This window comes from Medicago truncatula, chromosome 4 (genome assembly GCF_003473485.1).
Source record: "Medicago truncatula cultivar Jemalong A17 chromosome 4, MtrunA17r5.0-ANR, whole genome shotgun sequence".
NCBI classification, from domain to species: domain Eukaryota; kingdom Viridiplantae; phylum Streptophyta; class Magnoliopsida; order Fabales; family Fabaceae; genus Medicago; species Medicago truncatula.
Window position 1 is genome coordinate 53,509,082 of NC_053045.1, and position 19,608 is coordinate 53,528,689.

A 19,608-nucleotide genomic window follows, 5' to 3' on the forward strand; every position below is an offset into this window, starting at 1 on the left:
CAACTTTTTTTGTTAGATAATGAACTCGGAACAGTTTCTAAAATTTGGCTCTAGCCTTGGTTGGAGTTTACTAAAGTTGATGAAATATGTAGTTTGATTATGGTGTTGTCATAGAAAGTAATTTACCTATTGTTCTCCAGGTTTATACTTCCTATTCAAATTTAAATTTGACTAACTATGTAGATTAAACTTATCTATCGGGGAAAACAAATGGGTTTCATTCATGATCTTGAATTACACAATTTCTTTTTTTTTTTGTATTGGTTTCAAAATAAGTCTGTTGTGCTCAAAAAAAATGAGTCCGAGTTTTTTTTAGTGGATGAGTCCGAAGTTATTTTGCTATTTCTTAACTGAATTCAAAGAAAAGAAAACTTCATCATCTTGTATTCCTATATTTGCACCTTCATCCCTACAAATTACCAAAACCACCTTTTTTGCCCTTTTTATCATTGAACTTTCTACACAGGTGATTAGGATTCTATCATCTGTGTTATGGTTGCAGGGATTTTGGCAATATGTTAGGGGCAACATTTTCATTTAGAAATAATAAATCGCCTCCTGAGATAATACCAGTAAAATGTTGAAAACAAAGAGAAAAAATTGGAGAACTGAAAGAAAAAAAAACGATTTTGTTAACGTGTGTTCCGAACACTCTTTAAGCATGTAATTATCTAAAAACAGTGAGAAGAAAAACAAACAAAAACAAGATAGGAAGAAGGAAATAGGAAGGGCCTAGGAGGAAACTCGAGATGAAAATCGTCTAGAAAAAAATATAGAAGAACAAATCAAAAAAAGAGTGCAATCAAGAAGTTGAGGCAGAGGAGGACGTAGGGAGACCTAAGATAATGAGCATACATGAACTCGTCATGTTGGTTGTGTTTATTTTTGTTAAATGCCAACCAGAATGGTCACATAAGCATCTCACATAGTAAATTACAACAAATGCGACAAGTTTTTTTGTTTTAGATTAATTTGACTAACAAAGTTAATATTTGGTGAGCTTTCTTAAAAAATTTAATTAATCCGACACTTTTAACCATCAAAATGAGAGTTTACTCCTTAATATTAAAAGTATTAACAATTTTAACCATCAAAATGAGAGTTTACTCCTTAATATTTAAAGTATTAACAATTTTGTTTAAGTTTAAATATTTTGAACACTATCAAATTGGTCATTTCGTCGATCAATAACTGTAAGTTTTTCTCACATATCGTATGTATATTATATCCCTTATGCGGCAAGCAACTCATGTTGACATGTATACTTTCTTAAATATTTTTGGTTCCTTATTTTAGGTTTTATTTTGGCTTTGTATGCAATGACAATTCTTATTTTGGTCCCAAACGTTATAAATGTCGAGCCAATTTTAATCTGTTTTAAATGAAAGCAAGTACTTAAGACGTTTCGTGTTCCAACCAAAAAAATATCGTGCTTGTTTTGTTTCAATTTCGAAATGACAAAATGATGTTAGGGTAGAACTGATTTTGATATGTTTGAATGTTTTAAAGTGAAAATGATTTTGCTTGTATAAATTTGAAACTAAAATCTATAGATTTTGACTTCCATAACTAATTTTACTCTTAAATTTATTGTTTAACTCATTTTTACTTAAATATATTTAAATATAAATCACTTTACATTTAAGTCACTTTTAATTAGAATCAATTAAATTAATTAAAAATCAATTATCGCCGTTGCAATACTAAATACACACTTTAGGGGATGTATTGGATAAAAATTAATTAAAAATCATTTAAGTCACTTTTCATCTCATAGGACATATACTTGATTGATATTCGATTTTAATCTCTGGGATTTCCTAAACATCCCTTATATTTTGGCTTTAGACCCATACATTAAATAGTGAAGTAGGGAAGTCATTTTTTTTTACAATCAAATGGATTATTAGATGAGACATTTTCCATCCATATTTTTGGATCATTACAAGTGATTAAGATAGTTAAATACACAGATAGAAACTACCAAAAGACACTAAGACTTAACAATTCAACATTCATATCATAATAATTATATAAAAGTCCACCACATATGATCAAAGATCAACGATAATTAACCGAACAAGTCATTTTCATTGAAACATGAAAATTGGATTTTTTTTTTTAAGGGAAATGAAAAGTAGATATAGGTCATGTTCACACATGAGAATGGTTTGTGGTTTTTTTTTTATTAAAAATAAAGAGTGATTTGTCACTCTTGTTTAATTTTTATTTTATTTTTATGGTACAAGTTAATTTTTTTATTTTATTTTTGACAAAAGTCACTCTTCTTTATTTTGTCCGCTTCTTATTTGTTGATATATAAATCAATTACTCTAAACTAAAATAGGGCTTTACACTTGTGTAAATATTAATAATAGTTTAGAATTAATCTCGATTTAATATAATGTACCTTAATTTTCTTACAATATACTTATATTTGAGTCATATTTTATGCATTAATGTGATGTGAGAATAACTTTTTGTTGATACAAACGAAGGCCACCAAAGGCTCATGTGGGAATAAATTCGATATCATCCTAGGAATGGTAGTTTATTTAAGAGTGGTTGTTGGGGTGAACTGGTAGGTGATGATGGTATGAATTGTGAGCTCATAGAAAAATGGTAGGTATGAATTGTGAGTACAACAACCTGATAAAATCCAGCGGGGTTTGCAATACTCGCATGTAGCCGTGGCCTCATAGAATTCGAATTCTTTCATTCTCGGATGAGTACTACGTGACGTGCAGTGGTGCCACAACAAATAAAGAACAAATTAAGGAGTACGAATCACTATGTATGGTTCTTTCTTTTTTAAGGTATATACGAAAATATATGCTAACATGTGCCAGTGCCACAAATAACAAATATTTAGATACCGTTTGGCCAGACTTTTTTTCGGTCTAAAAACTATTTTAAAACAAAGTTTTGTTTTAAATAAAGTCTTTTAAGAAAAAGGCTAAAGTTGTTTGGTTTCTTTATTTTTTTTTAGTTCTAAAGTTATTTGGCAAAATATTGTACAAAACTTTGAATTTATTATTTTTTTGGTGGTGTATGGGGTTCGAACCTGGAACCTTACATATATTTATGCATTGTCTATAAATAAATAAAAAAACTTTGAATTCATTATGAATTAACTTTGAATTTATTACTGACAATCACTTTGCAGGAAACAGAAACAGACAGGTGGATGTGGTTGCCGGATCAGATTTCTGGTTATACTGTTCGTGGTGTATATGACTTGTTGACATCACAGGAACCACCTCATGTTCATCAAAATATGGAGTTAATTTGGCATAAACAGGTTCCTTTAAAAGTTTCTATCCTTGTTTGGCGACTGTTGAGGGATCGTTTACCTACTAAATCAAATTTGGTGGAACGTGGGATTATAGCTGTGGAAAATCGGTTTTGTGTAACGGGATGCAGGCAGGTTGAAGATGTGAATCATTTATTTTTGTCTTGTCCAATTTTTGGTGCTTTGTGGCCTTTGGTGCGGGCTTGGCTTGGTGTCGAATGGGTCGATTCTCATACTATCTCAGATCATTTTGTGCAATTTATTGAATATGTAGGTGGTTTGAAATCGCGTCGATCGTTATTTCATTTGATTTGGTTTCAATGTGTCTCAGTTTTATGGAAAGAACGGAATGATAGGTTATTTCAGAGTCGTCAAAGTTCTATACAAGTATTGTTAGATAAAGTAAAATCAAATACCTTGTGGTGGTTGAAAGCTAGCAACATAGTCTTTATTTTTGATACACATAGTTGGTGGTCGAACCCGCTTCTATGTATGGACATTGACTATCTTTGATGTAATTTTGACAGGGTTGTAATCTTTATGTGATTGTTTTGGCACGTCTTGTGCTTCAACAATTACAATGTTCATAGTAATATATTCCATTTTTGTTTCTTCAAAAAAAAAGTAAATAAAAAAATATCTAAAATATTTTTTGAAGGGAAAAAATGTTTAAAATATAAAAGATATATTTTTACAAATACTATATTTACTCAATGACGTTTATTTTGTGTAACATGAATACAAATTTGTATCATCATATAAAGGACTTGTTAAATATTTGAATAGGAGAAATAATTTAAGGAGGCTCAAATAATAACATAAATAATATCAAAGTAGTTTGGAAAATTAAAAACAATAATCATCTTTTAAGATAAAAAAACACAAATCATCACAAACTCAAACATTTCTACTCTTTATCAACGCAACTCCTATTTAATTTCTAATTTTATTCATGTAGCCTCCATCTTGTACTCTTCCTGAATTATATGAATTGATTTCTTCATTTATATTGCTTTCTTCGTCACGCTCAATCATATATTCAGATATAACATCTATAATATGCATACGTGTGTGTATATATAATGAGAATAATTGATTTTTTCTTTTCCAATTATACTCTATAACAAATTTTGTTATAAGAATACCATATTTTTAGTGTCAGTCAAAAAGATAAGAATTTATATTATATAATATTATATTTGATACATTGCTGGTGTCATTGGAAAATATATGTTTAATTTTTTTAATAAGAAAAAGATATGTATAGTTTGTTACAATACAAATGTGTAAAATACATATAAGTATAATTTTTTTAGGCAACTACACTTGTACTTTTAATAAAATCAAAATTTTATAAAAATAATTATACGCATTACGCAACACTAAAAAAAATTATACGCATAAGCGTAACAACAAAAAAGACAGACGAACATAAAGTATTACTCCAAACGCTAATGTGTGTGTATATATTTCCGAGGTTGAAGAAAGGGAATAAAAATATTCGGTGTCATTCATTGACAGCGTGAATAAAAATATTTGCGAGGTTGTGATAATCAAAAGATATTGAAATTAATATATAAGTGATAAAAAAATAATAAAATTCCTTAAAAAATAGATAATAAACTTAAATGGACCGTCATTAAAAAAAATTAAATGGATCGGTTCAAAAAATAAAATAAAATAAAATGGAAGAAAAAAAACATATTGAAAAAATAAAAGAAAAGGTTGCCAGCGTGAGTTGAAGAGAGGTGCTTGTGAAATAAATTGGGGAGAAGTAGTTTTTTCAAGTAACATTCAACAACTTTTGGTTAAAGCTCATTTCATTCAATTTTATGCATTCTAAAAAAAGGTATTTTTTTTTAAGGACTATTTTCAAAAACAAAAATTTTGCAGGGATCAAAAATATTTTTTTTTTTACAGAGACTAAAACCAAAGCGAAGCATATTTGCAGGGACTAAAACCATATTTTAGCCTTAATTTTATTAGTTTTATGTAAATCTGTCTAAATAATATTTATTTAGAGTTGTGTTGATGAAAGACTTTCACACCACTACAAGTCTCACAAAGATTTTAAAATAAAAATTGTACATGCAGCAATAAAACAAAAGGCATAGGATCAAAAACATATACATAAGAATCAATAGAAACTTGTATAATTCGCCATTTATTGTTTTTTTTTTTTTTTTTAATCGGAGCTCTTGTCCCCAAACCTTTTTTACGCACTCACCATGAGTATGCGGTGCAAGCTTAGATGGCCGCCGAATGGAAGCTTATGATACTGTTAAAATTGTTGTCGCCGGAGATTTGTAATTAACAATTTATATTTACTGTTTATTTTCTTTCACTTTTAATTTGAATGAGGAGAAGAAATGATGAATTTGGATTTTTCTCATTCTATCTGCTGTGCAATCTCTGCTTATAATTAGAAGAAACGATGCTTCGACCTTGTTGTTTGTTTTTCTACCTCTCATGCGGGTAATCACTTATCTGTTTGAGTGGAAACAACAACTTGTGGTTTATGTTGGATTCAAGTACCAGTACAAAGGAAAATGTTATTTTAGTGCAAGAGAAAAAAATATTAAAAGATTGAATGAGGTTGTGAGGCATCTCCAGGAACAATTGCAGCAATCGGAATCGCAAGAGAGAAGGGGTGGAACTTCGGAAGTTAAAGGGAAAATTGAAGAAGGAATGTGGGGGGACAAGAGCTACGAGTAAAAAGAAAAAAGATACAATAAATGACGAATTACAGAACTGCCCTTCACATATACTTGTTTTTAAAAGGAGAAATTGGCTTTTTTTTGTCTAAACATTCAAGGTGTACAATGCTAAAACACATCTTCATATAAATGAGTGGGAGTGTTGTAGCATTCCCCTATATATATATATATAAATGAGTGGGAGTGTTGTAGCATTCCCCTATATATATATATATATATATAACTATATGTTTGTTAACTTAAACCAACTTAAAAATGTTAAGGTCTAAGTTAATAAATATGCACATTTTTATTTAAAAAAATACATACTTGTCACTATTTGAACAAATTTGAAACAAAAGATTATTTTTGTAAATTTAGAAAACAGATTTTGAAATATTTGATTGAAAAATAAAAAATAGTGCAATTTACTAACTTTTTTTAATTTTAAATATTATGAAACATTAAGCTCTAAGTTAGTAAGAGTGTAATACATCACATTCTAGTCACTTGGCAAGATAGACATTTTTAAACTATGTTATCACCTAGTTCTTGTGAGCTTAATTCGGTTGATAAGGTCAATGTTTAATATATGCTGGGACGGAGGTTCGAACACTAGTCAACCAATTATTCACATTAAAAAGATAAATTTATAATCACTTAGAAAAAAACTATGTTATGAACCCCTTACTGCTATCTATCATTTGCAACCACTTGGGTAGGGATAGATCGACGTGCAATGATAAAAACAAATATAGGGCCGAGATTTAACCGGACAAAAAATTCATTTGGGGAGAATCTCCTCCCGCATGCATTTCAGTAGTTAAAATAATTATGACCTTATAATAATCTCTAATGCTGACATTAATTCTTTTTATATAAAGACTTGTATTTTTTTAGGGGTAATTGTTAGGAAATATGACCGACTATCTATTGACCACGTAAATTCGTTTGATCCGTGCAATTTTTGCAACTGAATTTCTTACATCTACTAGTACATGTTTACCACCTGACTGACTGATTCATCCAATCTTTCATTTGACTCTTAACCGCCAGTCGGCCACGTTTCAAGTTTCAACAACCCCTAAAAATGTTAAATTATTACAATACAATATTATTCCTCAGGATCTGTACTTTCCATTTGACTCCACCATGGCCCTTTTCATTTTGGCACTTATGAAATAATAATTATATGAAAATATGAAATGACACAATGGCGAATTAAAAAATATCTGCTGTAATGTTTTTACACCATCAGTATTTAGTTTTGTTTTGTTTTTTCAAAAGGATCAATACATAGTTCTTAAATTCGGTACAAAAAATATAGTTTATATTCGATGTTATGTTAGTGTAAGTAAAAGAAATATTAATATTATTATCTGATAAGCGCATATGAAAATGCAAACAACTGAAAACGTCAAACCCCTCAATAATTTAAATATTAAAAATAAAATCCTTTTGTCAAAACATAAACTAAAATGATCCTTTTCCTCAGAAAATTAAACTGAAATGATCCTCTTCTGTCTGATTGATTGTTTTCATACTTCCCTTTCTTTTCTTACCGAGATTATTCACACTTCTAATGAAGTGAAACATAGGTAATAAACATTGGGTGAAAGAGAGACATATGTGCTTTTTAATTAAGATTTGGACTCAAGTGTAATATTTCCATTTTTTTTAATGATACATTTTTCCAATTCTTTATATATTTAATTATCATTGTAAAAAGAAATTCTACCACACTTAAAAAAACAGACACCAAACACATCCTCTATCACTCCCTATATATATAACAATGAGGTTGCACTATATGACACACCACCAATTCATTCATTCATAAAATATAGAACCAGCACAGGGTTCATGGCATAGCATATCATATCATATCATCATCTTGAGATTTTGAATCTACGCGCCATTGCTCACTATTGTTTAGAAGAAATTACACTTGCACAATCTTCACTAAAAATAATTTTGCACCTGCACTTCCCAGTTTACACACGCAACACAATCTGAGCAACAACAGGCATGTCTCCATTGATTATTGTCTTTGCTACAATTGCAGCAGCGATTCTCATTTACCGTCTCTTAAACCTAATAACCAAACCTTCCTTACCTCTTCCACCCGGGCCAAGCCCATGGCCCATCGTCGGAAACCTACCTCACATGGGCCCAGTACCACACCATGCCCTAGCAGTCTTGGCCCTTAAACACGGTCCTCTCATGCATCTTCGTTTGGGCTACGTCGACGTGATTGTCGCGGCTTCCGCCTCGGTCGCTGAACAATTCTTAAAAGTTCATGATACCAATTTTTCTAGCCGGCCAACTAACTCCGGCGCCAAATACTTAGCATATAATTATCAAGATCTTGTTTTTGCTCCTTATGGACCACGGTGGCGTTTGTTAAGGAAAATATCGTACGTTCACATGTTCTCTTCTAAGGCTTTGGATGAATTTAGACACATACGTCAGGTAAGGATCATTTTTCGTTTCCTTTCGTTTTCATGTAGTTATTTTCATTTATTCAGAAAATGTAGTTATGTTCATCGTTTTGTCTTTAAATCAACTATGTATTTTCATGCCCTGCTACCCTACCACTTTACCCCTGCCTACTATTTTTTGACAGGTCCCCCTATTCTCCTTAGACAGCAAAAATAGCGAAAAATTTATTGTTCTCCCCTCCACTTTTATACGTGTAGGGTTAGTATGGGGTCCATTTTTTACAAATGTTTTACAAAATTAAGTAGAAGTTCTTTTGTCTTGTTTTACTAGCTATAATGTATCTCAACTGAATTTTTAACCGGATACATCAACTTTTATTGACCCACATTTCTCTTATAAATAGGATCGGAGGACGTATCAAATTATTTTATGGGAAAATTACATTTTTAGATTTTTTCTCCGTCAAATTCTTGTTTGTTAATAAAACTTTAACAAATAGATGAAATTGATTATATTATTTAAAAAGGTAATTTTTCTCAAAACTTCAACAACCGGGGATCTTAGATTGTAACAATACATTCTTTTATACATAGAAAATATCAAAGGGGTTCGGCTCCCGGCTTCGGAACCATTGTACACTTGAACAAAAAAAAAAGAAAGAGGAAAGACCGACCAAACATACGCAGAGGCCTAAATTAAAAATCAAAGGGGGTTATAAATCTAATTAGCTTTTTACTCTCTTCGTCCCTAATTATAGGACAATTTACAAAAAATTGTTTGTCCGTAAATATAAGTCTCTCTGTAAATTTCTAAATACATTTATTATATTTTTCTCAAATGTTTGTCTTTTTTTCGAAGAACTATCAACTTGTCTTAAAGTAAAAAGGAATATTGAATGCATTTATACACAAATGGTAATTTAGTAGTTAACACACACAATTCAATCAAAATTTTTACTTCAACAACTTTTTTTAACACATATGATGACTTTTGTTACGTGTTGTGAAAAGGAACGAAGGGAGTAATATAATATTAAAAAACAGCTAAAAAAATATTTAGTGCATTTAATTAGTCGCAAAATTTATGAGTAAACTTCATACCATTTTTTTTTTGTTGAGAAATTGAGCTATATTTTAGCTTATGTGTGAACGTGTTTTTTATTTGAACCAGTGTATTTTAAGTGATGTTTAATGCAACTCTTTTTTTAAAGGATGTTTTTTTTTTGGTAGTGATTTTTTTTTAAAAGGATGTTTAATACAATTCTTAAGTAGTTTTGAATTCGACATTTAAAAAATACGGTATAATTAATTCCCATTTTACAACTGTCCATGATGAGATATGAATCATGTTCTCAAGGTTATAAAGTTGAACTCTTAAGTTAACAACTCTTGAACAAATTCAATTTGGAAAATCCAGTAAAAATAGTTGTTTATAAAATTATGTGTAGAATATGATTGACTATTTTGAAAGATTAATAATACTTCAGGGTGTTTTCAGATGGACCTCTGAAAAACAGTATGAAGGCGTGTATTTACCATTTATAGTAAAAATGAAAATTATCATGATAAAAATTGGAGAACTGAAATAATATTTTTTAAAACTTACCAAAAATAGTATGATCCCCCAGTGGAACAAGTGCATCTTCTGGCCGAATACTTCATTCGGTCTTCAACATGAGTAAATTTAACAATATTAAATTATTAATAACTTTTTTTAGAATCTTAGTTGGAATATGTGCAACTTGCGACCAAATTTTGAATTACCACCGTCTTCTCATAAAATCAGATGTGTTTAATTGAGGCGTCATACCCCCACACTCACGCTAAATTTTCATTTACAAAATACTATAAAATAAAATTGTTTTTTAGTTTGGTTTGGGTGATAATTAAAATTATTAAGCAATAAAATATAGACTTTTTGGAGTACAATTTTGTGCTCGACAAATAATTATATATGATTTTTTTTTTTTATTTAAGAAAAGCTATCCGTAAATGAATTAATTATAGTTGTTTGCAAACTTTAAAAAAAAATAAAATACACATATAATGCAGGAAGAGGTAGCAAGATTGATCCGCAATTTGGCAAGTTCAGGGTCCAAAGCAGTAAACTTAGGACAAATGTTGAATGTATGCACGACAAACGCATTGGCTAGGGTAATGATAGGACGGCGAGTATTTAATGAGGGGAATGGTGGGTGTGAATGTGATCCTAGGGCTGATGAGTTTAAGTCTATGGTTGTTGAACTTATGGTATTGGCTGGTGTTTTCAATATTGGTGATTTTCTTCCTGCTTTCGAGTGGTTGGATCTTCAAGGTGTGCAAGGTAAAATGAAAAAATTACACAAAAGATTTGATACATTTTTAACAAGCATTATTGAGGACCATAGGATTTCTAAGAGTGAGAAGCACAATGATTTGTTGAGTACGTTGTTGTCACTCAAAGAAAAACTTCCTGAGGATGAAGACACACTCAATGATACTGAGATCAAAGCATTACTCTTGGTACGTGTACATTCTATTGTTGTCCAATTAAATCTTGTTTGTTTATTTTATAAAAAATAATATTTTTAATTTGTTAAAAAAAATCATCTATTTATTCAAGCTTCAAAAAACTGACGATCAACGATTTGTAATAATTCTGGAAATTTACGCAGTAATTGTGGAAAAGTCGTAATTATATTTATCATCTTAAAAAAATATTATTATTTAATTATAACAAAATGAAAATAATGTTTACTTTACATGATTTTTTATAACAAAATTATACGTTCTTTTGAAAGAAACAAAATTACAAAATTATATTTTCATACATGTTTTTAAAATATATTTTTATTTAATGCGAAAAAATGAAACCAAACTCTTAATATTTTATCCACTAATGACCAGATAACATATAAAAATCCATGTTAAATAATTTTTATTTTATTGTTTAACAAAAGTCGTTTGTTACTTTTTATGTGACAATCTATATATAAAAAAAAAATGTAAATTTATTAATCTTTTTTATAAAGTCAAATTATTTTCAATACAAATTAAAACATTAATTAATGAACTTGTAAATGGGTTTAATAATTTTCATCAGAGTTCAATTTTGTATGCTTGTAGAACTTGTTCACAGCTGGAACAGATACAACAGCAAGCACAACAGAGTGGGCAATTTCTGAACTGATAAAAAATCCAAAACTTATGGCTTGTATCCAAAATGAGTTGGACACTGTTGTGGGACGAGACAGATTGGTAACTGAACAAGACTTGACCAACCTTCCTTACTTAGAGGCTGTTGTGAAGGAAACATTACGTCTTCATCCATCAACTCCTCTATCCCTCCCACGTGTTGCAACACAAAGTTGTGAGATCTTTAACTATCATATCCCTAAAGGTGCTACTCTATTGGTCAATGTTTGGGCCATATCACGCGACCCTAAAGAATGGTCTAACCCATTGGAATTTAAGCCAGAAAGGTTTCTTCCCGGTGGTGAGAAGTTTGATGTTGATGTTAGGGGAAATGACTTTGAGGTGATACCTTTTGGTGCTGGACGTAGAATATGTGCTGGTATGAGTCTTGGTCTTAGGATGGTTCAACTTCTTACAGCAACGTTGGCTCATGCATATGATTGGGAGTTGGAGAATGGTGTAAGTCCAGAAAAGCTTAATATGGATGAAGCATATGGGCTCACCTTACAGAGAGCAGTGCCTATTTTAGCCCATCCTCGTCCAAGGCTTTCACCTCATTTGTACTTGTAATCATCATCTTTTCGAGTTTGGCTTAATGCCCCTTGCCTTCATCCAATCATCGTTCTATTATTAAAATTGTGGATACTCTCAACTTTTTAATAAAGCAAGAAAAGTTTACATTACATTCAAGTTTGCTTGTAAACTATTAATGGGCCATAGAGGACATTTTGCCTTTGGGCTTGGTTGCTTGTATTTTATGTTGACAAAAAAGAAGAATAAACTAAGAAACGTAAAACGTTTGTATTTGCTTGTCAGTTGTAAATTGTAATTGATTAATGATGAGATCACCACGATTTCTATTGTTGTTATTTCTTTCTTTCCGTTAAAATTTTCAAGTTTTCTTTAACAGTATGATTACGATGATTGGTTTGTTCTGCAATTTCGTTTTGGGAGAATGAACACTCTGATTCGTGGAAGACTAATGTTACAATTAACGACTTCACGTATTGGAACCACAATTATGTGTCTTACGGGAGATAGAGAGATAATTTAGTGTTCAACAATTTTGTAATTTTTTTTTTTTTGTTGCTTATGATTGTGCGATACATTTATGAGCAGTGCGTTTGAGACTAGGATTGCAAAGGACAGAGATTGTTGTAAATGTATTTTGGTCTCTTCGTTTTGTAGTTTCAACCATAAGAGTATCTTTGTCCATCCATATCAATATCAAATGAGTCATCAACATCATCAAAATCCATTAAATATTGACATGTTAGGAAAAATATGTCACTTCAACAAAAAAAAAAATGGATTGAGGGACCAAACTAAAGTGATAAATATTTCGCTAAAAAAAGTGATAATATTTGCAAGGTCTAATAGAAAGAATTATCAATTGTAGTGATCAAAACTCAAGTTTGCTATATTTCAAAAGAGTATTTACATATTTAAGTCTTGATTACTTATTTTCCGTACGTACCTGAGCACATTTCAGATTATAGAAATTGAAATGTTGAAAAACATAAATCAATTTCTAAAAGTCGTAAGACACCAAAAATCCAAAAGAAAAAAAGAACTTAAATCAAACACACAAAATTTGACCAAATGTGTACTAATATCTATTATAGTAGTTGAAAATGCCTCAAATTCGATGGATTCAACCAAGTTTTGTTGAAAAATGACACAATAAAGAGATATTGGAATTTCAGGTTTTTATTTTTTTTATTTTTATTTTTTTATAGTTTTTAGGTTAAAAGTAGAAAAATGGGAAAGTGGCCAATCCCTATTGCTAATATTGACACAATTCAAATTTGAGAAATCGAAACATGTTTTTTTGTTTCGATTTATATAGTCCAAACTAGAACAAAATAAAAAATTCAACGGACGCATGAAAAAGTATGACAAAGAATTTCACATTGTTATTTGTTACCCTTGCATATTTTCCCAGGATTGCACGAAAGGTCAATCATAAGCCGTTACCTTTTTTACTTTAGTTTTGGATGTACTTACGAAACACATCAAAAAATTAGCACCGAAAGATATATGTTTTTTGCATATAATGTAGGCCTGCTTGAAAAGTCGACAAAAAAATTGAATGAGGGACTAGAGACTTAAAGATAAGCCTTAAAAGCGTACGACTTCCATCTAAGTCAAAGCCATTCAAACCAACCCAAATGGGCACGCATTCATTTAGTGAATTGTGAATATGACAAATTATACGTTGTTAAACACATTAAATCTCGTGAAAATGTATGAAATTAAACATACATGTCTTATTTTGATATGTGGGAATAGAGTTTGAATCCATAGTCCCCGTGAGCATAATTCAATTGACAGAGGCATACATTATTATTTACAATGGTTGATGTTCGAACTCCAAACACCTCACTTATTCACATATAGTAATTTTGTCGACATTATTATATGCCATTAAAAAAAGAGTTTGAATCCGTAACCCTACTTCTCAACATTACATATGTTAATTTTGTCGTTAGATTTCTAAAATAAAAATTTAACTTCTAATTAAATTGTATTAAATAATAATAAAGAACCTTGATAAAGTTAAAAATGGATTTGTTAACATATAGTACTATATGGATAACAAATTATTAATGGAAACTTTGATCTAAGAGGCAAAAGTTTGGTGTGTTGGTCGTGATTGTGATTCCATTAAAGCACTATTTCGTGTTGATGACGGAACTTCCATCATGATGTATGTATCCATCCATTTCCACGATCTTGTAAAATATCTAACTCCACTTTCCCAATACAATCAAACAATGTTCTTATTACAACCCATTTTCTTCTGAAATCGATCCAAAGCTGTGCAATACGGAAAGGATTTATCATCTATGTCAAGAAATGCGGAAGCTCCTGAGGCTCAAATCGATGTTGGAGATCTGAATTTGAACTGCAATGTACACGACACATTCGTTGCTGCTTCATCGGTTTTGTTTGTTTTGTATCTCGCTTTGAAAGCTAAGAAGAATATCAATAGCCTCTGTAATGGTGGTTCTTATATTATTGCTTCCTATTATGCCCTTCTTTGGATTGTTACCCTTTTGAACCTTGCCTGGTCTTTTCTTCAGGTACATCACTATTACCTTCATCTTTCTATATAGTATTATTGTTAGAAAAATATTTGATTTTGGAAAAATAATGGAGCAAATTTTATAAGGAAGTTTTAATTGCTTGGGAGATAATGTAGATGCAACGTATTCAAACAAAAAATATGATGTAGACATACTTACAAGTATGACTTTAGTTTAAAGCTGTTGTGTTGAACTGTTAATCTATGAGGGGAAAATTGAAATGTTGAAGATTGGGGTCCTGATGTTATTGAAAATTAGGTGGGGCTAGGATGTTTATTTCTATCGCTAGATCGCTTAATTAAACGTAGTTAGTTGGAACCGTGGAATCGAGCATTTTTTAAGCTCGGTAAATTGGTTTTTTCTCCTCGAAGGAGTAGTTAGTAAAGTGGGAAAATGAAGTGTTGATATTTTAACCACCCATAATTAGTTTATGCACATTTATTTAATATCAACTATTGATTTGTTTATTAATTGTTGATGTCACTCACTTAACAACCTAAAGGGTTTCACTTTAGAAGAGTTTTGTTCTCGAAAGTTAGATATAAAATGAAACTAGAAATGTCAGTCGTCTGATCTTGAAACTTTAGAAGAGTCTTGTTCTACAACTCTGATCAACTGACTGCTGTGACTGTGTGTTGTGGCAAGTGCGAGGTGAGTTAGAAGTCCCGCATTGAATGGAAAAGTGAGTGTTGACTGTTGAGTAATATATAAGTGAGAGAACCCATAAACCCAATGCCTTAAGGTTTTGGGATGAGACTTGAGATGTGGTGTCCAAACTCACCTGTCTGGTTGCTCTAGATTCAACGTGGATGATCACCCCGAGCTCCCCTCACGACCCAACGGCTGGAAATCCATTTCCTTGTACCCGAAGATTGATGTAGAGTATTGACCATTCTTGGAAAATGCTTCATCACAAATTTTGATAATCGTTCATTCATTTTTTTTCTTTTCATTCAGTTGACAGTATGATTTGGACATTTGCTTCTTTTTGTTTTTTAACCCTTCAACTTAGGCTTATTTTTTGCTTGAGCAGGCATGGCAGTGCTCTCCTGGAAAGGAGTTGGCATGGAATGCGTTGACATTGTTTACGACATCAGGTATGCTGTATCTAGAGATAAGCTTGATGGCTTTCTTACTAAATGTCAACTACATGAATGGCATGGAAGCTCAAGCTCTAGTACATACTTCCATTGTATCAGGAATTATTGTCTTGGTGGATACCCTTCTTAAGGTGAGAGTGGTTTTCATTCATATACACACAATATGTGCATGTTCTGTGCATATTTAGATGTTTTGTAAAACATCTGTGGATTTTTATGATTGATACCAGTTTAAGTGTTTAATGTCTAGATTTGTTTATTATTTTGTCCGTTTCATATAATTTCCTTGTCTGTTGCACTTGATTTTCTCTCCACCAACCACCACCACTTCCAACATCCAAGTCTTATCTCACTATATGAGGTCGGTGGTTTTAAGCTATATCACTAAATCAGAGTTGTGAATATGGCAATTGAGAAAACCGTGACCTTTGTAGTGGCATTTTGCAGAGAAGGAAATATGTCAGTTGACTAATCATGATCAGTTCATTTCAGCATGTGGATCATTATGATTGCAAACCACATTTGGATCAATAACAAAGAGCGCTATGAACACAATTTTTTTAAGGAAGTTTTGCCGCATCAGACACAATGTTAAACAAAGTATGCCTTTAAGATGACAAGTCCTGATAAGTTCATGGGAACTACTCTCTTTCCTCAGTGAATGATCATGATCTAACTTATAAAGGTCATGTTGAATTATTGCAACATCATTTTCCTAAACTCCCTTGAAAGTGCTTTTTGTATTCTACCATATGATTCTTGAACTCAAATGTACCATTCCATGAAAAATTCCATTTTTCATTTTTTGTAACCCAAAGCCATTAAGAAGGTCGAAAGTTTTTGTTTTGGTTTCTTCAATCAATAAATCGGTATGTTTCCCCATTTTAACTGTATTCATACAGCCATGCATCTCTCAACTTCTCAGAATTTAATGCCCTTAGGCTAGTAGTCTTTATTGAGTATTCCCCAAATAAGTTTCTCCACCGGACGCTTGTGTGTATTGATCTTCATTTTTGCACTATTATTATTGACTTCCAATTTTTTACGGTGCTCATCATTCAATTCCCAAATTAAATGTTGTCCTGGTATAGCTGCTGTTAAGATATATTCATATGCTGCCAAGCTCAATAAATATAAGGAGTTAGATCTGTCTTATCTGATGTGACAGGTCTAGCTTATGTTATCTGATGAAAAGCTTGTATGCAATACATTCATATTTGCAAATTGTGATGCATTCCTGTCTCTTTAGTCACATGCAACTAGTGTTAACTGCAATTAAAATGGTCGTTCTTTGTTTTTCTCTGATTTTTTTTTATCATTGTTTATCTTTATCTTCTTACTTTTCACGTCTCTACGAAACATGGATTTTTCCCTTTTCTTTCATAATCAAAAGAATAAGAATAAAAACAATAGTGGTTGCATCTTGTAACTGTTTTCAATCGTGGTTATTTCAGCTTAGATACAAATAACTCAAACATTTGTGTTGGAAATTTAAATCAAGTAATAGTTAGAAGATTGAAAAAGTTTGAATTGCTGATATACTTCATCATTAAGCAAGTTTATTATTGGACCAAAGAAAAGTAGAAGACACTGTTTGAATTACCTTGCAGCACTGGTTTTTTGCTTTAAGAGATAAGAATGCATTGGCTTAATAGTTAAGAATTAGTATACTTAATAGCTAAGTTTGTAAGCCCATAAAAGGCTATGCTTGTGACCTCTCATTTATCAATTGAGTGAATCAAATATAGTGTTGAAAAAAAATCTCTTCCTCTGTTCTTTATGTGCTACAGCTTGTGTTTAGATTTGTGTTGTTATTATGTCCTGCTGATATCAATTTATTTCCTTTTGAGTTCTGGTTGTTCTTTTTGATTACTTCTTAAACTGCTTATGCATGTGTGGTTTCTTGACTCGTCTTCTGCTAATTAAGGGCTTTCAAATCAGGCAATATATGTTTTTGGATTTGGGGTCCCATTGTTCAATCGCAATGTTGGAAGCACTCATACAATCAAGTGGGGTTTGTGGACAGTACATAAGTTATTGCTTGCTGCAGCATATGGCTTCATTTTATTTGAACATTTCTCTAAATGGAGAGAAAAACTGCCTCGTGAGTATACATACTTCAATACTGTTTTTTTTTTTTTTTGGTAAAAGCCGAAAGAATAGTTCACTTTTTATTTCATCACCCTGCTGCGTAATTCGATACTGTTGTCATATTCCAAAGGGATTGCCATTTTAATTTAAAAATTTATCTCACCCTTACAGCAAGGCCAACATTCTACAACTATGTCGTCGTAATGTTTATATTTAGTGCAATTACTTTGTTTGCTTGTGGGTTGGCGGGAATTGGTGCTGGCCTCGGCAATTGGTAATCCTTTTTTTTTTTTTTGCAATTAGAAGAGGTACTCGGTTATTATCTCTATAGCTTTTGCAATAAATAACCGATATTCTTGTCATCTGCAGGTTGTATGATTTTACTGTACTATGTTATCACTCTTTATATCTTCCATTTCTTTATGCAACTTTTCTGGCAGATTTTTTCCAAGTAAGCATTCTTTGCTATTTACTGTTTGACTTTGATTTTTCTATAATATGTTCATTAACAAACATCATGTTGTGAATTTGCACCACGCACTTGCTGCAGGAGGAAGACTTTCTTTTGGACAACGCATATTATTCTGAGATGAAAGATGCTGGATTCTTTGATGCTGAGTGGGAATAATTCCCATACTATTTTTATATGGAAGGGAAATAGACCTTTAGCTCTGTGCACTGTAAATATGTATACTTCATTATTCCTAACCAAGTCAAATGAAAGTATGATCCATCAACATCTTAATGAAATGTTGCATCTGTATGACACTGTGACCCTACTGTGAAATACTGCTAATGAAACAATGCTTTTAAAATCCACCTCATTATAAATCAAGAAACAAGCTGGTTCTTAAATCAGCAACCAAAATCAAACTATCATTCGTTGAGATTTAAAAGCATATACAGTACCTTAAGTTAGCATCAATTTACAATTCTGAACAGCGTACAAGTACTACGTTTGAAGTTGTTGAAAATCTGCTCCATTATTATCATAGTCAAGACAGACATGATATGATCGCAAATATTGAAGGCTTATAATGGCCACTGCTTTTTGTACTAGTATGCACTGCACCTCCCAATAGATTACTTGCAACTTGCAAGAAAAGTGTTAAGCAATAACTATACTATTTCCTCTTCTATACTTTGTGATTGAGCGAAATTAACGACTTCTAGTAGATTAGTGGACCTAATAATAGTGGGACCCAAATTTAAATAGTGAAATACATGTGATGTGAATTTCACTCAATTATATTTGTCCTTCACTAACAAAACCTGACTCAAATCTCTGCTAGTTGATTTGGCTCCGGCCAATTCCCAGATTTGTAATGCTAGTGAGAAGAAAGAAAAAAATAACACAATTCAGCAAAATTTCATTTTTTCATATAGTTTTTTACCTTACCTTGTTAATGAACCACTAATCACATTTTGTGCATTGTGTAGCTACTTTCTCCCACTCACTACTTCTATACTTCTATTTTTATGCCACTTACCTTGTTAATATAGTCATACTTCTGTTGTGTCCGTATTTCTGTTTTAGAATATAAAGTTATATTATAAATGGTTGCCCCTGCCCGTGCACCTCACAGAACGGAGTATTGGCACTCGTGCAGCATCTTTGCAACGGTAACACAAATGCACACTTACTTCCTCCAATTTTTTTACATTTTTTTATTCTTATTATTATTATAAGCCTTAATCCATTCCATTCCACCGTTGGTATTGCTG

At 31.4% G+C, this 19,608-nt stretch overlaps 2 protein-coding genes across 3 annotated transcripts; both read left to right on the forward strand.

Moving 5' to 3' along the window:
• Positions 1-7,793: 7,793 nt before the first annotated feature.
• Positions 7,794-12,472, forward strand: LOC25493879 (flavonoid 3'-monooxygenase). Its single transcript, XM_013602525.3, has 3 exons — positions 7,794-8,460; positions 10,482-10,931; positions 11,535-12,472. The coding sequence occupies exons 1-3, from the start codon at positions 8,017-8,019 to the stop codon at positions 12,171-12,173; spliced, it is 1,533 nt and encodes a 510-aa protein (XP_013457979.1). The 5' UTR covers positions 7,794-8,016; the 3' UTR covers positions 12,174-12,472.
• Positions 12,473-14,188: 1,716 nt separating this feature from the next.
• On the forward strand, positions 14,189-18,702 carry LOC25493880 (protein CANDIDATE G-PROTEIN COUPLED RECEPTOR 2). Of its 2 annotated transcripts, XM_013602528.2 has the most exons (6): positions 14,193-14,689; positions 15,726-15,923; positions 17,734-17,896; positions 18,055-18,157; positions 18,253-18,334; positions 18,434-18,702. In XM_013602528.2, exons 1-6 carry the CDS (start codon positions 14,453-14,455, stop codon positions 18,509-18,511), a joined length of 861 nt encoding a protein of 286 aa, XP_013457982.1. In that variant the 5' UTR covers positions 14,193-14,452; the 3' UTR covers positions 18,512-18,702. The 2 variants fall into 2 exon arrangements, with proteins under 2 accessions (XP_013457980.1, XP_013457982.1); XM_013602526.3 differs by lacking the exon at positions 18,055-18,157 and having other exon boundaries at positions 14,189-14,689.
• The last annotated feature ends 906 nt before the right edge of the window (positions 18,703-19,608 follow it).

Bases quoted from the DNA above. Each gene is read 5' to 3' on its own strand.
- LOC25493879 (XM_013602525.3), top strand. From the start codon at position 8,017: ATGTCTCCATTGATTATTGTCTTTGCTACAATTGCAGCAGCGATTCTC. The intron at 8,461-10,481 runs GTAAGGATCATT...CATATAATGCAG, and splicing joins AATTTAGACACATACGTCAG to GAAGAGGTAGCAAGATTGAT. The intron at 10,932-11,534 runs GTACGTGTACAT...GTATGCTTGTAG, and splicing joins AGATCAAAGCATTACTCTTG to AACTTGTTCACAGCTGGAAC.
- LOC25493880 (XM_013602528.2), top strand. From the start codon at position 14,453: ATGTCAAGAAATGCGGAAGCTCCTGAGGCTCAAATCGATGTTGGAGAT. The intron at 14,690-15,725 runs GTACATCACTAT...TTGCTTGAGCAG, and splicing joins TTGCCTGGTCTTTTCTTCAG to GCATGGCAGTGCTCTCCTGG. The intron at 18,158-18,252 runs GTAATCCTTTTT...TGTCATCTGCAG, and splicing joins GGTGCTGGCCTCGGCAATTG to GTTGTATGATTTTACTGTAC.